Raw genomic sequence first — 18,820 nt, 5'->3', positions numbered from 1 at the left:
CATTCCCTTATCGAATTTCGCCGCTCAGAGACGGAGTCGTTTGCCTGCCTGGTTGTCTAACACGCCATCGTAAGGTACCGTCGTGGGGTTTTGACGCTTTCTATGACCCGAAGCGAGGCGTTCCGCAAATTCAACCAACTTTCTAATCCCAAAATACACTCGATCGACTAGTGGGGGTACCATATCACCATGGCACCAGACCGGGGTTATCGCGATGACGATGAGAACGACAACAACAACAATCATAACGACGACCACGATATCGATGCCGCACCGGGTCGCAATGCTGACCGCGAAGATCCCAAACCAGCGCCGGTTATTCACGGGCGCAGCTTCACGATTCGTGGCGTTCTTGTTGGTCTGTTGGTCGGTCTAGTCATTTGCTTCTCAAATATGTATTTCGGCTTGCAGACAGGCTGGGTGAGCACAATGACCATGCCCGCCAGTTTGATGGGTTTCGGTATATTCAAGGCTCTGGCACGTCATCTGAAATTTCCTTTCAGCCCCGTCGAGAATGTTCTTGTCCAGACCGTCGCCGGAAGTATGGCCATCATGCCGCTTGGATGCGGCTTTGTTGGTGTCGTATGTCTTCCCATCATCCCGCCATGGACCTGGCTATGTGCTTATCCCATGTGGCTGTGGCCCAACTCGCCTACAACTCCCTTGTTTCGAGAGGTCATGCTGACTGACGCAGATTCCCGCAATGAACTATCTCCTCACTGCCGATGAGCAAGGACCGCTTAACATCAGTCTCTGGAGATTGATCATCTGGTCTTTAGGCCTCTGTTACTTTGGCGTCGTCTTCGCTGTTCCTCTGTAAGGCAACTACCATATCGAATGTGTACAGCCCTTTTATAGACGGCCCGCTAAATATTGCCAGGAGACGGCAGGTGATCATACGCGAGAGGCTGCGCTTCCCGAGTGGTTTTAGTACCGCAGTGCTCATCGGCGTGCTCCACGGCCAGACTCGAAAGTCAGGTCCAGGCGGGTCAAAAGACGCCGTATCTGGCGGCTTTGCAAGTCTCGTCCCCGGTCGTGATGCCGATCTCGCGACAGACTCGAGTCAAAGTCACAATGCGACTGTTGCCGACCCTGAAAGTGTCTCCGTAGACGGTGTTTCTCAGCAGGACTGGACTGGGAACATGAGACTTTTGCTGGTCTGCTTCGGGGTTTCGGGTTTCTACACCCTCTGCTCATACTTCCTACCCGCTCTTCGCAACATTCCCATATTCGGGTCCAAGGCGGCTGGAATATGGCTATGGACGCTCAACCCGAGTCCAGCTTACATTGGCCAGGGTATTATTATGGGGCCCGAGACGACACTACATATGCTCTTAGGCGCTGTAGTTGGCTGGGGTATTCTTTCTCCTTTGGCCAAGTACCAGGGCTGGGCACCTGGCTCCATCGATGACTGGGAAAAGGGAAGCAAGGGCTGGATTGTCTGGGTCTCGTTGGCCGTCATGCTTGCCGATGCCATCGTGAGCCTAGGGCACATTGCGTTACGTCCAATTGCACAAAGGTTGACTGTCTCAGGGACCAAGGGCCTGTCTCAGCAGGCATCAGATATGTGGCAGCGCCTTTTGGGGCCCCGAGAAAGCTCCCGGCAGGGCTATTCGGCCGTCAATACCGAAGAAGATGCAGAAGCAGTAAGCACCGGGAGGCTTCTGCTTGACCAAGAATCAGACACAGCTCTTCGCCACAGAGTATCCGTGCCGGCCGACGAGGACTCGAGAGAGGAAGAAGCAGACGCACCTGCAGACCAGCAGATCAGTAATAGTCTGGTCTTGATAGGCCTTTTGCTCTCTGTCGTACTCTGCGTAACGACAATTCATATCGTGTTTGGCGACCTCGTGCCCCTCTATGCGACTATCGTGGCCGTTTTGATGGCACTTCTCCTCAGCATCATGGGGGTACGAGCGCTCGGAGAGACCGATTTGAATCCTGTCTCTGGAATCAGCAAGCTTGCGCAGCTCTTCTTTGCCCTCATTATCCCGCAATCACACAGGTCGAGTGTTCTGATCAACTTGGTTGCAGGCGCAGTGGTACGTTTGCCCGCCCTAGAGCTTTGCGGTTATCGACATGGAAACATAATGCTAACCTGCGATCTTTTTTGCGAACTACCAGTCTGAAGCGGTATGTCCTCTATAAGCTCCACAGGGAACTCTCATGGTTCATACACTAATTAAATTCCCAGGGCGCGCTGCAAGCCGGCGATCTCATGCAGGACCTCAAAACAGGTCATCTTCTCGGAGCGGCACCCAAGGCTCAGTTCTGGGGCCAAGTGATTGGCGCAACGGCTGGAGCCATTGTGAGCGCGTTCGTCTATCAGCTGTACACGGCGTGAGTACAGAGTCCATTCATCCGCTGGATGCGCCGCTCAAGCTATGTCACTCCGAAACTTGCTGACCACGACTCAGGGTCTACACGATTCCCGGTGACCTATTCCAGGTACCGACAGGATATGTCTGGATTTTCACTGCCAGGCTCGTGACCGGCAAGGGCCTGCCACCCATGGCGCAAGAATGGGCTTTTGCTTTTGGCATAATTTTCGCCATTACAACGGTGGTGAGGACAACGACGACGGGGAAGCCGTGGCGATCTATGGTGCCGGGCGGTATTGCTGTAGCAGTCGGTACGTACATCATAAAATGAGCGATGGCGAACTTTCACGGACAATTCAGACTGACAGACGAACAGGAATGTACAACGTCCCATCCTTCACACTAGCTAGGACGGTCGGTGGCTTGCTGAGCTGGTACTGGATTTCTCGGCGAGGCCAGTCCAGCACGCCTTTGATTGTGCTTGCATCGGGTTTCATCCTCGGCGAGGGCTTCCTCAGCATAGTCAACCTGGTTCTACAAAGCGTTGGCGTACCTCATTACTAACGGCCGCTTGTGAAGTTAGAGGGCTTCTTGAAGCATCGGCCACGGCAATATTATGTGTGCATGAAGGATCTGCAGTGGTTTGAAATGAGGGGAAGATAGCTACAGATGTATGATTGAATTAAAACCACCAGCTTGTTGCCTTTTGTTACGGAAAGAACGAGGCGGTCTAAGGTGCCTGCCTACCGTCCTAGGTCGTTACTACTGGTACACTTTCATGTGATGACGTGGAAGTTCAAGACGCGATGTCAAAATTCGGATGTACTGGGCTGATGTTCGCTGCAGGGAAGGTGCTTCTGGCGCTCCCAGCCAGTATGCTGGCCGGAGAAAGACCGGTGCTCAACGGGCTAAATAAACGGCACACCAATTGCTGCATTTGACCCTGCGCACAAAAAGGGAAACAACGTCCATCCACCTCACCCACACACCACCTACCTACCCGACGTGTGCCCCCCAGCAGGGTAAGGTACCCACCCACTCTTGGAGTAGAGTGAAAATATCCGTCACTAACTTCACGATTTACTACGACTCTCACAATCCCACGACCACACGGAACAGGCGTCGTTCCTTCGCGATTTATGAGAGGAAGTTAAACGCAACGCGAGTAACATTTTCAGTACAAGAAAAGACGAGGCAACTTCTGAGAAAATACAAAATCCGGAACTAGGTCTTCACCATGGCCGACGACAAACACAAAAAGACGCTTGATGAGTCCGACCTCTCGTCAGATGAATCTGACTGGGAAGATGCCGAGCCCGAAGAGGAGGAGGCTGTGGATATCATCTCTCTCCTCGACGACACCGTGTTCCCCAATCTCGATGCTATGCTGCAGCACTGTCGCGACAAGCACAACTTTGATTTCCTTGCTGTCCGAAGCCGTCTTGACCTTGACTTCTTCGGCACTGTCAGGCTCGTCAACTTCAGTTTGTCCACCCCGTCTCAATCCACCATAAACACTACCTACGATATTAACACCCTACAACAGTCCGTCAAAGCATTCATGATGGTGCAGGTCTGCCAGAGGTGATCTCTGCTGAGCACGTTTCTGACGACCGCTTTCTCAAGCCCGTCATCGATGATGATGCCCTGATCATGGCTCTTGCCGATCTGAATCTCGACGCCGAAGCTCCGGGGGGTGCACAAGAATCCAAGGCTGCTTCGAGCCGCGAAGCCGAACTTGAGGAGGAGTTACAAAAGCTCAAGGCTCAGTATGCTAGCTACCGCCAAGCCGTCGAGCAAACTTTGGATCAACGTTGGGGAGATGACGTCCCAAGCACTTCCACTCGCCGTGATCGCTCAGTTGATAAGGAAGCTCGGAAGGATGAGTCTCAGTACTACTGGGAGTCATATGCCGGCAACGGTGAGCCTGCCCCTACGGAGATCTCGGAGAGCGTCCTGGTCGCAGTGCCGCCTGGTCACTAACAACGAAACCAGACATTCACGAGACTATGCTCAAGGATACCATCAGGACGGATGCCTATCGGGATTTCGTCTACAACAACAAGCACCTGTTCAAAGACAAGGTTATTCTCGACATCGGCTGCGGAACGGGTAAGTGTTGAATCTGGAGCCCCCGTCGCCGGGGTCTCATTTCAATCAGACACTGACATGTTTGATACAACATAGGCATACTGAGCATGTTCTGTGCTAAGGCCGGTGCAGCCAAAGTGTTTGCCGTAGACAAGTCCGACATCATTGACAAGGCTCGAGAGAATGTGTACCACAATGAACTCGGCGACCAAATCACTCTCATTCGTGGCAGAATCGAGGAGATCGAACTTCCCGTAGACCAGGTTGATGTTATCATCAGCGAGTGGATGGGTTACTGCCTCTTGTATGAGGCCATGCTTCCCAGTGTCCTTTTCGCCAGAGACCGCTATTTGAAGCCCGACGGTCTTCTTGTTCCCAGCGTTTCGACCATTTGGGTGGCTCCCGTCTCAGACCCAGAGTACGTCACGGATTTTATCACTTTCTGGGATGACGTCTACGGCTTTGACATGAAATCGATGAAGACCGGCATCTACGACGAGGCGCGCATCGAGGTCATGCCTGAGAACTGCGTTTGCGGTTCAGCCTCCCAGATCGCGTTCCAGGACTTGCACACTGTCAAGGCTGAGGATCTCAATTTCGAGGCCCCGTGGAACTCGACACTGTTCAAGGACGTTCCCTCGCTGGACGGCTTTTTGATTTGGTTCGACATCTTTTTTACTACCTCTCGGCAAAACACAATTCCGGCGGATCTGCATGTCAAACCGGGCGAGAACAGTGTGACCAGGCCTGGGGAGGTGGCTTTCACCACCGGTCCCTTCGGCCCGGCTACTCACTGGAAGCAAGGCGTCTTGTTGAACAAGTCACTCGAAGATCATGTTGAAGTCAAGTCGGGAACCGAAGTGTCGGGCCGTATTGTCTTCAAGGCGCCCGAGAACAACCCCCGCGCTCTGACCATCAGCAACACATGGACGACAGCTAGTCAAGATGAGAGAGAGCAGATGTGGAAGCTGCGATGAGCAATGTGCTTAACATGGGGTCACGATGGCATAAACGTTGGCGGGCGCCTTATCACACCCACCCAGCGACTCCAAGCCCGATCCCGGCAAGATACACTGGTCTCTATTCATAGACTGTTCATGGTAATCTGACGGGGCTATTCGTGCGCAGGGAAGATGGAGAATCAGATACAAAGATGGCCTAGACATAGATATTGCGGGTTGCACCCCGCCGAGTGCTGCACGTTGGACGTTGTCCAAACAGGTACTAGGCAAAGAACGGTCAAACCTTCTGTGCTTCCATGATAGGGGCTGCTTCAGAGACTGGGTTATGTACATTGTAAAGAAAAAAAAGTGGTATCAAGACGCTGAAACTTTTCTTGCCCATACGGCAGCTGTCGCTCGTGCCGACCGAGGGCGCTTTCCTGGCGCAGGTTGGGGACAGAGCCATGTTGCAGGATACTATTTCTTGGTGCTTTTGACATCTTCACTTTTTGCGTCGTCGTCGTCGTCGTCTTCGTCGTCGTCTTCGTCGTCGTCTTCGTCGTCGTCTTCGCCCTCCTCGTCACTGTCCTCTTCATCGTCTTCGCCGTCGGAAACTGGTTGCCCAAGGGCTTTGAGTTGGGCCTGTAGCATCGTTAGCGTCGGTAGGAGAATCTCTGAGGAGCCATTTATTTACCTTGTACTTGGCCGCTTTCTCTTCCAGGTCGCCGAAGACCATCAGGAGGTCATCCAGTTCGTTTTGGGTCGCCTTCTTGTCCTCCTCGGCTCTTTTCACAGCCATATCGCCCTGGACCGCTTTCTCCTGGGTTTCACGGAGGTCCTTCTCGAGTTGTTTCATACGGGAGTTGGCTTTTTCGGTCAGGCTTGCATGTTCCTCTATTTTCCTCTCCATTTCATCCCGAAGTGCCTGCATCTCTTGCGCCTTGGTCTTCTTGGCCTGTGACATATGAGCCTCATATCTAAGAATGAACTGCGGTTCTGCAACTTACCTTCATGAGATCAACCTCAAGCCGGCTAATGGTGGCCTTCAAGTCAGCCATATCGGCCTCGGCGCGGTGACGCACGCGGTCAGCATCCGACTCCGCTGTCTTTCGAGCCTGTTCAAGTTGTTTGCGGTGCTCCTCAATCTGGGATGCAGCTTGGGCTTTGACGGTCAGTTGTACTTGATCCATCTGTTTCCTGTGCTCCAGATCGATAGCCCTGCGCTGTTGCTCGAGTGCGGCAACCCGAGCATCTGCCTTCTTTTGAAGCTCTGCCACCTGCTTCTTGTGCTCCTCCTCAAGTGCTGCGGCCTGGGATTCAATTTTGCGCCGCGCCTGCTCCAGTTGCTTTTGATGCTCTTCTTGCATAGACACCATTCTGCTCTGGAGATTTCTAGGAGAACCCATTAGTAAAACCGGTCGTCGGCGCGGTTTAGACAAAAACTTGCCGTAGCTCTGCATCGTGCTGCCTCTGTAGCCCCTCATTCACCTGCTTGATTCTCGCCATTTCCAAGGCGGACGTCTCACGGGTTCGCCGGTGATCGGCCTGCTCTTGACCAATCTGTCGGCCAACCGTCTCTAGACTGACCTGAGCTTCCTGCAAAGCCTGGTCTTTTTCCGCCAGCTGGCTTCGAAGCGAATCGACCAGCTCCCGAGAAACACCTTTTTGTACGCCATTGGAAACGACTGATATCTCCAACCCGGGGTCTCGATCTATACCTCGTAAAATGCGGCTGTAGTTGTCCTTAAAGAAGTCGACGAAAGTAGAATCGAAATACACATCAGGCAACTTGCCTAAGCCTGAACCGCTCAGTTTCTGGGGAATGACTTCGAAATCTCTCACCAGCGGGTTGCTTCTTAGCTTTGAGAGCTTATCAATGTACCGCTCTCGTCCCATCCGCGATGTGAGGATGGAGTGTAGGTCGGTGCGCGGAATTGGGGAATCTTTCGTCGAAAACTCGTAAACGACGCCAAGAAGCATGGCACAGAGTCCCTGGACGACGTCACCAGAGGGATACGGATGGTTGACGGCTTGTATCAGGCTCTGAACATTGCTTCCTTCTCCGAGAAAGTCATTGACCGCATCAAGATCTTCGAATAACCAGCCGAGAAGAAGCATCAGATACCCAACTACCACGCGACTGTCCTCCTCGCGGTTTAGTCCTGAGATCAGGTGAGCAGTGACGGTTTGAATGCTTGTGACAACCTCCTCGCCGCTGTCTTCATCGCCCTCCGTGACAGCCATAGCAAGGCTCTTGGCTTCTGGGTTATCGAAAAGGAGATGAAACATGATGGTGGAAGCAAACCAGCTGCGGTAAGGATTGGGGACGACGACATCGGGAGACGGTCGCATTAGTACAGTGAGCACATTGGCGGTCTCATCGGCCCCTGTCTTGTGTCCTTCGATGGCTCTCCTGAGGAAGTGTAGGCGGATATCTGCGTGGTTGTAGAAGTAAGCCTTGAGACAATCTGACGCCGACAACCGTAAGTCGAACGCTTCCACATCCTGAACGCTGAGCGTGAGATCCAGTAGGCCGTCTATCACGTAAACTTGTACGACACCGTTGGTTTGGGGAGCGTCAGTCAGGACGTGAGGACCCAGAGGAGAAGGAACTTGGAGTTGGGCGAAGCCTTCCTGCAATGTTGCATTGCCTCGAATGATGTCGGCGCAGGTTACGAGGGCCTGCAGGCATAAAAGGGTTTAACATGATAGTACACACAAGGTATAGCTGACGGGAAACGACCAACCTCTGCTTTGATTGGGAGCTGCGCTACATGGCTAAAGGCCAGTTGAAGGGCATGGTACAGCAAGCCATGCTGCCAGAGAGCGAGTTGGTTCTGCGACGTTCCAACAGCTCCAACTACTAGAAACAAGCGTACGACGGCAAGAAGGGCATAAATGTTTCGATTGCGCTGGGTTTGCGCCCAAGCGGCAATCTCTGCGTCCTCCCGCTGGGCCTTTTCTGCGCCTTCCAGCAAGACCGCCAACCGTCGAATCCCACCCGACTCGCGGAACAAGGACTGATTTGACGGGTTTCTCCTGAGCAGGTTTGCAACCAGAATGAGACAGTCCTCCACGACACGATCTCCATCGGACAAAGAGCCTTCTGAGGTTATTATGTTGAAGAGTCGATCGAAAGCGTTCTCGAAGGCAACCAGCTTCTGTATGTCGGCAGAGGAGGGGGTCAGATATGTGAGTAGGGTGATGGCCTCGTTCCTGACAGCCTCACGGGTGTCATCGAGGACGGCCACCAATCGTGAGATACCCAGGGGGGCTGTAAAGACGCACTCTTCGGTGCGCTCTGTGCGGGCAGAGAGAATGGCGGCAAGAAGTTGCAGAGAGTATAGTCGAGAATAGAAGTCATTCGAGTCTAGAAAGTCGAGCAGCAGGGTAATGTTTTCCTGGCGCTGAGTGAATTCGTCAGCCAGCCACAAGACAATCTCTTCCGAAGCTTCTGGGCTATCTTCGTTGGGGCTAAAGAGCATTAGCAATGTCTCGAGGACCACCTTGACGGTATCGACATCTTCCGCATCTTTGCTGAGGCTGCCAATAAGACTGCGCAAGGCTCCGGAGGCGACGGAGGCGGGAAAATCTTTCGCAAAGCTGCGTAGGCCGAGAATGGCAGCTCGGCGGTCTTCAAGTAGCGTGGCCGAACTGAGACGGCCGCTCAAGACGGTGATGGTCTCGCCGACGGACTGCTTCGCCGGAGCTGTGGAAATGGAAAACATGCTGTCTCGTTAAGCGGCGGCCATTGAGACTCACAGCAATGCCATGGGCGAAGGAGGTGGCAAAGGGGAAGAAGACGGAGCTACGGTGGCAATAGACAGCCAGTAGAGAGCAGATCAGTTCATGGACTCGTGAGATAAAGCCGCCAAACAAATCTGAAGCTGTCGTTTCGCTCGCGTATTGACTGCGGGTTGGAAAGGTGTACTTTGCCCCGAACCAGCATTATCCACCGATAGAAGGGTAGGTAGGGGCTTAGTGGGGGGTTAGAATTGAATACGCTCCGAGCTTTCTCGCACAAGCGGATACTAGCATAATGGATCGATCTTAACAGGGATTGGTCCGAGCCCTTCTACCTGTTTGCCTTTAGCGCGTTCTGTGGGAACTGACGGCAATGCAGGACTTGAGAACCGAGTTTGACGCTTCGCATTTCAGCCTGTCTCTTTATCTCCATCTCGGCGTGGTTGGAGATTTGACAAGCACGTCGCATTCCCGGGTCGGCGTCACGAAATCACCCGGCACAAGTCCATTTGAATCACTCACCTTCAGACCTCACTTCCGTTGCGAAACTCGCGCTGAGTCTACCTATCCGACCTTGCCATCAATTCACATCTCGGTCGCGTTGACGACGCTGAATTCGATTCAACCTCATCACCCAAACCTTCGTCAGTCACAAACATCGGTCACGGAGCGCCGTTCCATTTCCTGACCCGACCGTCGTCAAAATCTCGCTTTTTTGCTGATTACCACTGTATCCTTCGCTCAGCAGCTCAGAAACTGCAACGACCCATGCGTCAGACGCTTGCCTGAGTTCTACCGGAATCAGTCTCTATCGCCGTCTGCGCTTTCTCTACAGACCCAGACCGATATACTTGCATAATCTGCTGAAGTTCGAGAAAAGATGGGTATCCCCGCTGCTTTCCGATGGCTCTCCAACAAGTACCCCAAGATCATCTCGCCGGTGATTGAGGAGCAACCTGTAAAGATGGACGATGGCAGCGAAATACCCGTCGATACTACCGGGCTCAACCCCAACGGCGAAGAGCTCGATAACCTCTACCTCGACATGAACGGTATCGTTCATCCGTGTTCTCATCCCGAGGATCGCCCCGCGCCTAAGGACGAGGAGGAGATGATGCTCGAAGTTTTCAGATACACAGACCGCGTTGTTAACATGGTCCGCCCGCGAAAGCTTCTCATGATTGCTGTTGGTTAGTGCCCCATCTATCTCTCGCATTCGCTCTTGGACTATTTGACTAACTATGAACGTCCAGACGGCGTCGCGCCCCGTGCCAAGATGAACCAGCAGCGTTCCCGACGTTTCCGATCCGCGCAAGAGGCCCAGCAGAAGGAGGAAGACAAGGAAGAGCTCATGAAGCTCCTGAAACAGCAGAATGGCGGCGTTCTCCCGGCAGAAACTCTCGAGAGCATGACCAAGAAGGCGTTCGATTCCAACTCAATCACCCCTGGAACTCCTTTTATGGACATCCTGGCGGCTAGTCTGAGATACTGGTGCGCGTACAAGCTCAACACCGATCCGGCTTGGGCACAAATGAAGATAATCATCTCGGATGCCACAGTGCCCGGTGAGGGTGAGCACAAGATCATGTCATTCGTGCGATCGCAGCGCATTTCTCCCGACTACGATCCCAACACCCGCCATGTCATCTATGGTCTCGACGCCGACTTGATCATGCTTGGTCTTGCGACGCACGAGCCTCATTTCCGCGTACTGCGTGAAGACGTCTTCTTCCAAGACAGCAAGCCTAGGACCTGCAGAATATGCGGGCAAAAAGGTCATGAGGCTCGCAATTGTCGCGGAGAGGCCAAGGAGAAGGTTGGCGAATTCGACGAGCAGGAAAAGGCACCAGCCCTGAAGCCCTTCATCTGGCTTCATGTGTCCATCTTACGGGAGTACCTGGCTATTGAGCTTAATGTGCCTGGTCTGCCGTTCCGCTTCGACTTGGAGAGAGCCCTCGATGACTGGGTTTTCATGTGTTGTTTCGTGGGTAACGACTTTTTGCCCCACTTGCCCGCCCTTGAGATTCGAGAAAACGGCATCGACACCTTGACAGCTATCTGGAAAGATAGCCTCCCACACATGGGCGGCTACGTCACGAAGGACGGCCACGTGGATCTCGGCCGGGCCCAGTTGATCTTGAACGGTTTGGCAAAGCAAGAAGACGGCATTTTCAAGAGAAGAAAAGAGCAAGAAGATCGCAGGGAGGCCAACGCGAAACGGCGCAAGCTCCAAGAGGAACGCAATCAACCCAGGAACGCCAAGCCTAAACAGATCGATAACGCTGCGGCCGGTTTGGCCCTCTTTCCAGCTGCGGGGGGCCCCAACGGAATCACTCACGACATGGTAGTCGGCCGATCATCCAACATGAACGCCAACTCAGCAAATAAGAGCGCGGCAAGCGCCATCCGGGACCAAATCAAGGGTATGATGTCAAAAGTCGAGCCTGCACAGGAAGGTGATGCCACCCAAACTGCTGGGGACAATGCTCCTAGCAATCCTGACCAACGGTCGATTCTTGGGAAGCGCAAAGCTGAAGGCGAACCTGAACAAGGCGCCTCAACACCCACAACTGCGACAGGGCCGAGTACGCCGTCCGCTGCTGAAGAAGCGGCAGTTGACCACGTGAGAATGTGGGAGGAGGGCTACGCCGACAGATACTACGAGCAGAAGTTCCATGTCGATCGCAAGGACGTAGAGTTTCGTCACCAGGTTGCCAGGGCCTATGTTGAGGGCCTGTCCTGGGTTCTTCTGTACTACTTCCAGGGCTGTCCGTCGTGGGAGTGGTATTACCCCTATCACTATGCTCCTTTCGCGGCAGACTTTGTGGATCTGGACAAGATGGAAATCTCGTTTACCCAGGGACGCATTTCGAAGCCATTCGAGCAATTGATGAGTGTGCTCCCCGCCGCATCTCGCCATGCGCTACCGGAGGTCTTTCACGATCTCATGTTGGACGAGGACAGCGAGGTCATCGATTTCTATCCCTCCGACTTTGAGATTGATCTTAACGGCAAAAAGATGGCTTGGCAAGGTGTCGCATTGCTACCGTTCATTGAGATGCCGAGATTGTTGGCTGCGGTCGAGCGGAAATACCCTCTGTTGAGCGCCGCAGATCAGGCCCGAAATGGATTAGGCAGAGATGTGTTACTCTTATCGGATGCTCATCACGAGCTATACGATGAGATCACGACCAACTTCTACTCCAAGAAGCAAGGGGCGCCGACATTGAAGCTGAACCCACGCACGAGCGGCGGCTTGTCCGGTCAGATTGAGAAGATCCCGGAATACTTACCTCACGGTGCATTGGTTTATCCTCTGGAACGTGGTGGTATGCCAAATCTTGACTACGACAGATCCCTAAGGTGAGCTGCGACAACTCCAGACACACAACTCCGTTGCGTTCTCCGTCAAAAGCTAACTTCTTCTTCAGTGTCTGGTATTCATTCCCTGCTAGTTCGCATCCCCACAAATCAATGCTGCTTCGAGGCGTCAAGTTACCAACAGCGGCACTGGACCGCAGTGACATTGAGACATTGAAGAGCAAGTCATCTCGAGGCGGACGGGGCCATGGCGGAGGGCCACCAGGGAACAATGGATACAGCCGTGGTGGCCGCCGAGATCAGTTCGGCTCTGCTCCGGGCAGCGGTAACGGGGGGCGGTATTCGGGCAACGGCAACTACGGACAATCTAGTTATCCACCGAGGCCACCCCAGGGTCAATGGGTGCCTCCGCCACCGGGACATCCAGGATTTGGTATGGGCCTCCCGCCCCCACCGCCGCCGACGTACCATAACAGTTCGAATGGGTCATACCGCAACGGAGGGCATGGACACCAAAATTACGGGCCGCCACCTATTCAAAGCTCGTATCCAAGTCAACATGACAACGGCTATCGCGGAGGCCGCGGAGGAGGGCGTGGAGGCTATCAGGGCGGCGGTTACAGGGGCGGTCGCGGCGGCGGCGGATATCGTGGAGGGCGCAACTACTGATGCTGCAGACGATACTCGCGCATTTGGTTTCATCGGAAAATAAGGGATGCTGCAGCTGCAGACATGCTGCACAGAACACGCAAGAAAAAGGCAACGAAAATGAGAAGCACTAAAGACATGTGTGTGTACCACTATTACGATGAAAGGTTACAGATGTAAGCTCTAGCTCAACAACGAGGAGTTGGTCGCACTTGAACTGCTGCAGGAGTCAAGACGGCGATAACAGGAGCGACATGTTGCCCCAAATGTGGAGGTAACCACATTATTCAGCGGTCAAGAAAATAAAAGAAATATACTGAGACACCTACTCGCACCTCAAATGTTAGCGTGGAAGGGATCCCACTGTTACTGCCCCATGGTCTTTTACAAACCCCTGGTAACAGCGGAATCTTGTCCGCGCTAACATTTGAGATGTCAGAGTAGGTGTAGACCGGACTGGGATTCGGCGCCGGGATGGCGGCCGGCCGATTCGGCCGAGTAAACTAGGTACCCCGCCAGCATGTAGGCGTCTAGAGGAGACGCGAAGCGGCCTTGAATGCAACGGGATGCGCCTTCTCGGTAGGATTCTTCTGGCTTGTGATTGGTTTAGTTAAATTCAGTGGCCATGCCCCGAAAAATGAAACAGCTTGCTTCAAGAGAATACTAGATCCAGGCGATGTTGGGGATACGACACTATGAGTTGACTCTCTAAAATCAGATTGGGCCGACTGTTGCACACCGCCTCGACTGACGCAAGCATGTCACGCCGGTTGAAAGTGGTTAGCTGCACATCAAACGCCCAGTTGAAATACCAGAACCTAAATGCGACTAGCTTTGCTTACGTACCTACCCATATGTCTTAATAACGTATTATGTCCAAGCATATACCCGCTTATTGTATATAGTACCTACCCAAGTAGGTAAGGCAGGTAGCTCAGCATGGATAGGTGTCTACTAAATCAGGCGGGAACGTAACGGACCAACTGTAAAGGTCGTTCAGAGGTATGTAGATAAGCTTCCGTGCCTCAGATAGACGGTAAGCGTCACCATCCAGCGATTTGGGGCAAGCCTCTGACGCGACTTCACGGCTCTGCTGGAATCTCGTTCCTACAGGTACCCCGTACCTTACTTAGGTTCCTTGCCTTAAGGCACCTGATGAATTGCTTCCTGCAAGGAACCTAACCTCGCGGGCAAGAGAATGAGGTGCCATAGTACCTTACCTAAGAGGTAATCTGTACCCCATCTGTGCCTAAGTACCCGACCTACCTGCAATGCACTCCCTGAAGGTTTGTAAGCCCGTGACTTTGGCCCTGTAAGTGCACTAAGCGGGACCGGGTGCTGAAGCAAATGACGAATCTGCCGTCTGGGTTATTCCATAGATGAATTGCTTTTCTGGATAAGGCCGCTCAGTGTGACGGGGGCGTTTTGTACCCTTAAGTACCAGGTACCTACTACCCAGGCTCGTACGTAGGGCACCTACCTAACAATGCGGTGCTAGACCCCTACCTGGGTGCCTCGCCAATCACCACTACACTGAAGACTACCTACCTACTTAGCTAGGTATCTTCAGCTTGGGTGTTGGAATGTGGAATGTGGAACGTGCTTCGAGGACGTGCCTCAAGGCGAAGACAGGTCCAGCAGCATCGTGTGTGCGCGATCCCGACCGACGATCGACGACTTCGACACCGCCTAACACTTACATCTGCTACCCTGCACGCCACGTCGCACCACTGGCCGGGAGGCAGTCTACCATTGATGATACCTGTTGGCTTCGCTCCGCGCCGATTTGTCGCGATAGCTACCTACCTTTGCCGACTTCTGCAGTGCCCCGCCTCATATTGAATCGCGAACTCTGAAACCGCCATATCGCAACACTCGAGCATCAGTCCGAAGGAGGGAAAACAAGAACGCGGCATAGACGCGTGCGGTCATGAACCCGACTGTCACAATCCGCAGAAATGAATGGCGATGCTGGTCTCGTTGGGTGCTTGGTTGATAGACTTGCTACCAGGGTAAGTTGCTTTACTTCGTAACGCAATCGCTGGCGGCTCGTTTCGCTTGCTCACCGACGCACTTGGCTGACAATCATTGTTTGCCCTCTCTCAGCTCCCGCACAGGACAGGAACCCACGGCCAAGAGCTCCAACAAGACGACGTTGTCCTCATCACAAGATCTACGCTCGTCAAGATTAGCACCAATGCCGCTGCCTTCGTCCTCGACTCCCTCGTCGCCCTCCTCGAAGACATAATTCGCAACTACAAGGGCCTGCCTCCGCCCACCCATCCTCCTCACGTCCTCCTCTCCGAAATATACGTCCTCTCTTTAGCCGCCGACTGCTGCACCGCACATTGGGATCATGTCAAGGCTCAAGCCCATGGCTTACGCCATCCCACCGAATCCGAGCCGCGTCGCAATACTCCTGCACAAATTCCCGAGCCCTTAGACGAGACACTCGTCACTCGCATCTTCGACTTGCTCAAGTGGCTCGTTGACCCCATACCTGAGGGCTATGTTCTTCCCTCCTCCACTATTCTTGACGACGCAACGAGACATGCCGACCCAGCTTCTGGCTCCGCAACTGGTCTTGCCTCGCTGCTGGGTGATGGCGATGCTCCTGACGACGACGCCCTTGCGGCGGCCCATCTTGCTGTCATGGGGCCATGCATACGTGTGGTTGTTGAATACGTTACAGCGTCTACTTGGTCGTGTTCGTTTGACTATTTCAGAAATGTCGTCTACACCGTCCGCACCGCCGCCGTCGTGCAAGCCGCACCTGGCCAATCCGCCACTACACCGGACGACGACAAGGCTGCTCTGTCTGTTCTCAAGATCTTATCCTTCTTCTGGGTCGACGCGCAGAAGCTGGGCCTAATCATACAGGAAATATGCTCGAGTTTTTTGCATTTCCGCAAAACCTTCCAAAATACCGTCGCTGTGGTTGCCCCCCTCCTCATCACGCGTTGGTTAGAGCGATATCCTCACGAGTTTGTGCAGCAACATACTTTGCACAAGCGCCTCGATGGCGGCGCTGACACGCTCTTCGACATGACACAGACAGTTGTGGACAATGGCCGGAAGAAGGGGATGCTATATCCGCTCCAGACGACATTGCTGTTCCTTCTTCCAGATGTCTTCGAGGTGGCTAGTAATCTCCGCGATGCTAAAAGTGGCAGCATGGCTAAGAAGGTTGGCTTCCTTGACGGCCTACGCAAGGCTGTGCGAAACAAGAACGAACAGGCCGCATACTCTCTCGTCTCATTGCTCAGAGCAGCTCGACATTTCATCGCCGAGGACGACGCAGCACTCGTCAGCTATGCGATGGATGTTCAGGACGAAGTCAGGGAGGCAGTCTTCCGTCGTGGTGGCAGCGACTCTTCTCTTCTTGATCAAGACCTGATGACGGCGGCTTTCGTGGGTTTGGCGCAACTGTCGCCTGAAACCTGCGTCGACTCGCTCCAATCATACTTAAGCCCGTCCTCGCCGCAAGCTTTCAAAACCGCTGTCGTACAAGGTTGTCGCTACTTTGCGCGGCAGAACGACTCGCATAGGTATGAGCAACTGTTCACGGTTGCTGGCCCATACATGCGGGCTCAACTCAAGGTATGCGAGGTTGACCTCCCCTTTCTGTGATTTCCTCGTCTTCGTCTTTTTTGCATAATACTTATCAATGCGTGGTGGTAACCGGACTGCAGGCTGTGGCGGACTTGCCAACGGAAACTACTGCTGTCGTTCTTGCCATGCCTCGACGTGACTCGAATTTGCAATCCTCCACAAACATGGCGTGCGATGTGCTCAAGTTCCTAGACGCGTCGCCGCACTCGCTTTTCGACGGTCATGGTCCGGGTGAGCCTGGTGCTAGCGCTGGCGCTGCCGAGGAGGATGCTTTCTTATCCTTCTTGTCCTGTGTTGTGTCCGTGAATTCGACCGTCCGTAGACTGGCGACTGGCGTCGCGAAGCGTCTATTCTCCGATAAAACCATCGTGGAAACCGTTCGCTCCCGCAGCAGACTGAAGTCGTTGACTCTCAGGCGGGAGTTTTGGAGGCGCAGGTAGGACTCTTTTCTTTTCTTTTCTTTTCTTCTCGGCTTTTCCCACATATGGGCCCCATGCTAATCTGGCCACACCAGCTCCTTGGTTCTGCTTAGCATGTGCAACCAGGTGACGTCTGACGGAGATGGGCTGGAAGTAAAAGCCATCCATGAGTACCTCGAAGCTCGCAAATTCCTACTCGCATCGCTTCGCGTAAGTTGAGTTGCCTCATTCAACAAAAACTATTTGGGCTGACGGATTTCGATGTCAAGGAATTGGCGGAATTGCCAGATGATATCTCTGAGGTGGAGGCTGCATCATCCAGACTTGAGACGACTTTACTCGTATCCTTGTGTTCTGCGGATGTCGACACCTGCCAAACTGTCACTTCATGCATCGGCATCTTCTACGAAGAGAACAATCTCGTGGATATCACGTCAGACGCCTCCAAAAACTTTGCTACGCTTCTCCGGAACGGCGACGTGTATGGAGAGATTGCGTCGCGGGCTTTCCGCTTCACCGGGCTGGTCGCCTTCCAAAAGAGAGTGCGCGGGCTACTCCGACGCCTGCAGTACCCGACCAGCGGCATCCTTTCAGCATGGGAATACGGCTTCGAAAGGTGGCTGCTCCTTTCAAGGGAGGTTTCCATGGCGCCAGTCGATGCTGTTGACGAGCGAACTCTGACGGAGTGGCGGAATTACTCCGGTTTTCTGGCGTCACTCGGGGGCATATGCACGGCAAATCAGGCAGTGATTTTGGAGGAACCGACCATCGGTGGCCTGAGGTGGATCGATCGGCTCCCATCAGAGAATCACGAAGAGCCGCTTCTTGGCAGGTATTTGAAGCTTAGCATCCAGCTCCTCGGCTGCGCGAGCGTCAGAATCAGGGAGGCCACACGAGAAGTTCTATCCAGCGAGGTCTCGTCTACGCTATACCAGTCCCTTTTCAAGGCTCTCGAGTCCGAGCTGGAGGTACTGTTCACCGGTGCATTAGCACCAAGCGACAAGGCACAGGATGTTGAAATCATCTTTGCCGAGCAAGCTATCTCTCTGTTGAAGGCGTTGGTCGAGCGTCTCGAAAGCCCTTCGGATCTTGGGGCGGCATCTTCAATTCACCTGGGCGCTCTCGCTCTCAACTTTGCCAAGTTCCTCGACGGGGTCGCCGATAGCTCTAATACCCTCAGAGTCAAGATCAAAGTTTGCCAATTGTGCGAGGCGGTTACAAAGAGGAAAGAACACTTGAACTTGAGGGATGACGTTCGCATTAGGAATCAACTCCTCGAATTCATCTTCGGCTGGATTGCGCGACCCAGGTCCCCCAGACTCGACTCGACCTCCAGCACAAGTGGCCGATTGGATGAGACAGTAAGGGTGCAAAAGGACCTTGACAGGGCGTGTCTCAGGTCGCTAGCTGAGCTCACGTTCCGTCTTCCTCTCCAACCGGGTGAAGGCCAAACTGATGCCGGCATGAGTGAGCTCAAGTCGCAGATGTTCCATACCTACTTCAACCGGTTCCTCTCACTACTCAATCACGAATCTCCAGATAGCAGCAGAAGCGACCACATGACGGGGATGGCAAGTCGAGACGAGGGCACGCCATCCTCGGAACTTGCCATTACCATACTTTCGAACCTGCTCAGTGCCAACATAGACGTCGGTTTGAAACACTCCCTGAACATCGGCTACCACGACAATGTCGAGATCAGGACAGCTTTTGTCAAAGTGTT

At 53.6% G+C, this 18,820-nt stretch overlaps 4 protein-coding genes across 4 annotated transcripts; 3 read left to right on the top strand and 1 right to left on the bottom strand.

Annotated features, from left to right (window-relative positions):
* Positions 1-189: 189 nt before the first annotated feature.
* Positions 190-2,885, top strand: CkaCkLH20_13189 (OPT oligopeptide transporter; the record flags this gene model as incomplete). Its single annotated transcript, XM_038895899.1, has 8 exons — positions 190-582; positions 695-816; positions 881-1,478; positions 1,534-1,646; positions 1,703-2,042; positions 2,195-2,340; positions 2,418-2,632; positions 2,698-2,885. 8 exons carry the CDS (start codon positions 190-192, stop codon positions 2,883-2,885), a joined length of 2,115 nt encoding a protein of 704 aa, XP_038738783.1.
* A 673-nt stretch (positions 2,886-3,558) lies between these two features.
* Positions 3,559-5,389, top strand: CkaCkLH20_13188 (protein arginine methyltransferase; the record flags this gene model as incomplete). The annotated part of the gene is made up of 4 exons (XM_038895898.1): positions 3,559-3,894; positions 3,948-4,242; positions 4,317-4,433; positions 4,509-5,389. The coding sequence occupies 4 exons, from the start codon at positions 3,559-3,561 to the stop codon at positions 5,387-5,389; spliced, it is 1,629 nt and encodes a 542-aa protein (XP_038738782.1).
* Positions 5,390-5,830: 441 nt separating this feature from the next.
* CkaCkLH20_13187 (uncharacterized protein) lies at positions 5,831-9,081 on the bottom strand (the record flags this gene model as incomplete). Its single annotated transcript, XM_038895897.1, has 5 exons — positions 5,831-5,995; positions 6,048-6,308; positions 6,361-6,745; positions 6,873-8,035; positions 8,101-9,081. 5 exons carry the CDS (start codon positions 9,079-9,081, stop codon positions 5,831-5,833), a joined length of 2,955 nt encoding a protein of 984 aa, XP_038738781.1.
* Positions 9,082-9,977: 896 nt separating this feature from the next.
* Positions 9,978-13,130, top strand: CkaCkLH20_13186 (XRN 5'-3' exonuclease; the record flags this gene model as incomplete). Its single annotated transcript, XM_038895896.1, has 4 exons — positions 9,978-10,287; positions 10,351-12,460; positions 12,529-12,851; positions 12,895-13,130. 4 exons carry the CDS (start codon positions 9,978-9,980, stop codon positions 13,128-13,130), a joined length of 2,979 nt encoding a protein of 992 aa, XP_038738780.1.
* Positions 13,131-18,820: the final 5,690 nt, after the last annotated feature.

Source organism: Colletotrichum karsti (genome assembly GCF_011947395.1).
Source record: "Colletotrichum karsti strain CkLH20 chromosome Unknown Scaffold77, whole genome shotgun sequence".
Classification (NCBI taxonomy): Eukaryota; Fungi; Ascomycota; class Sordariomycetes; order Glomerellales; family Glomerellaceae; genus Colletotrichum; species Colletotrichum karsti.
The sequence above is the reverse complement of the archived record's forward strand: the minus strand, read 5'-3'. Positions and strand labels throughout refer to the sequence as shown.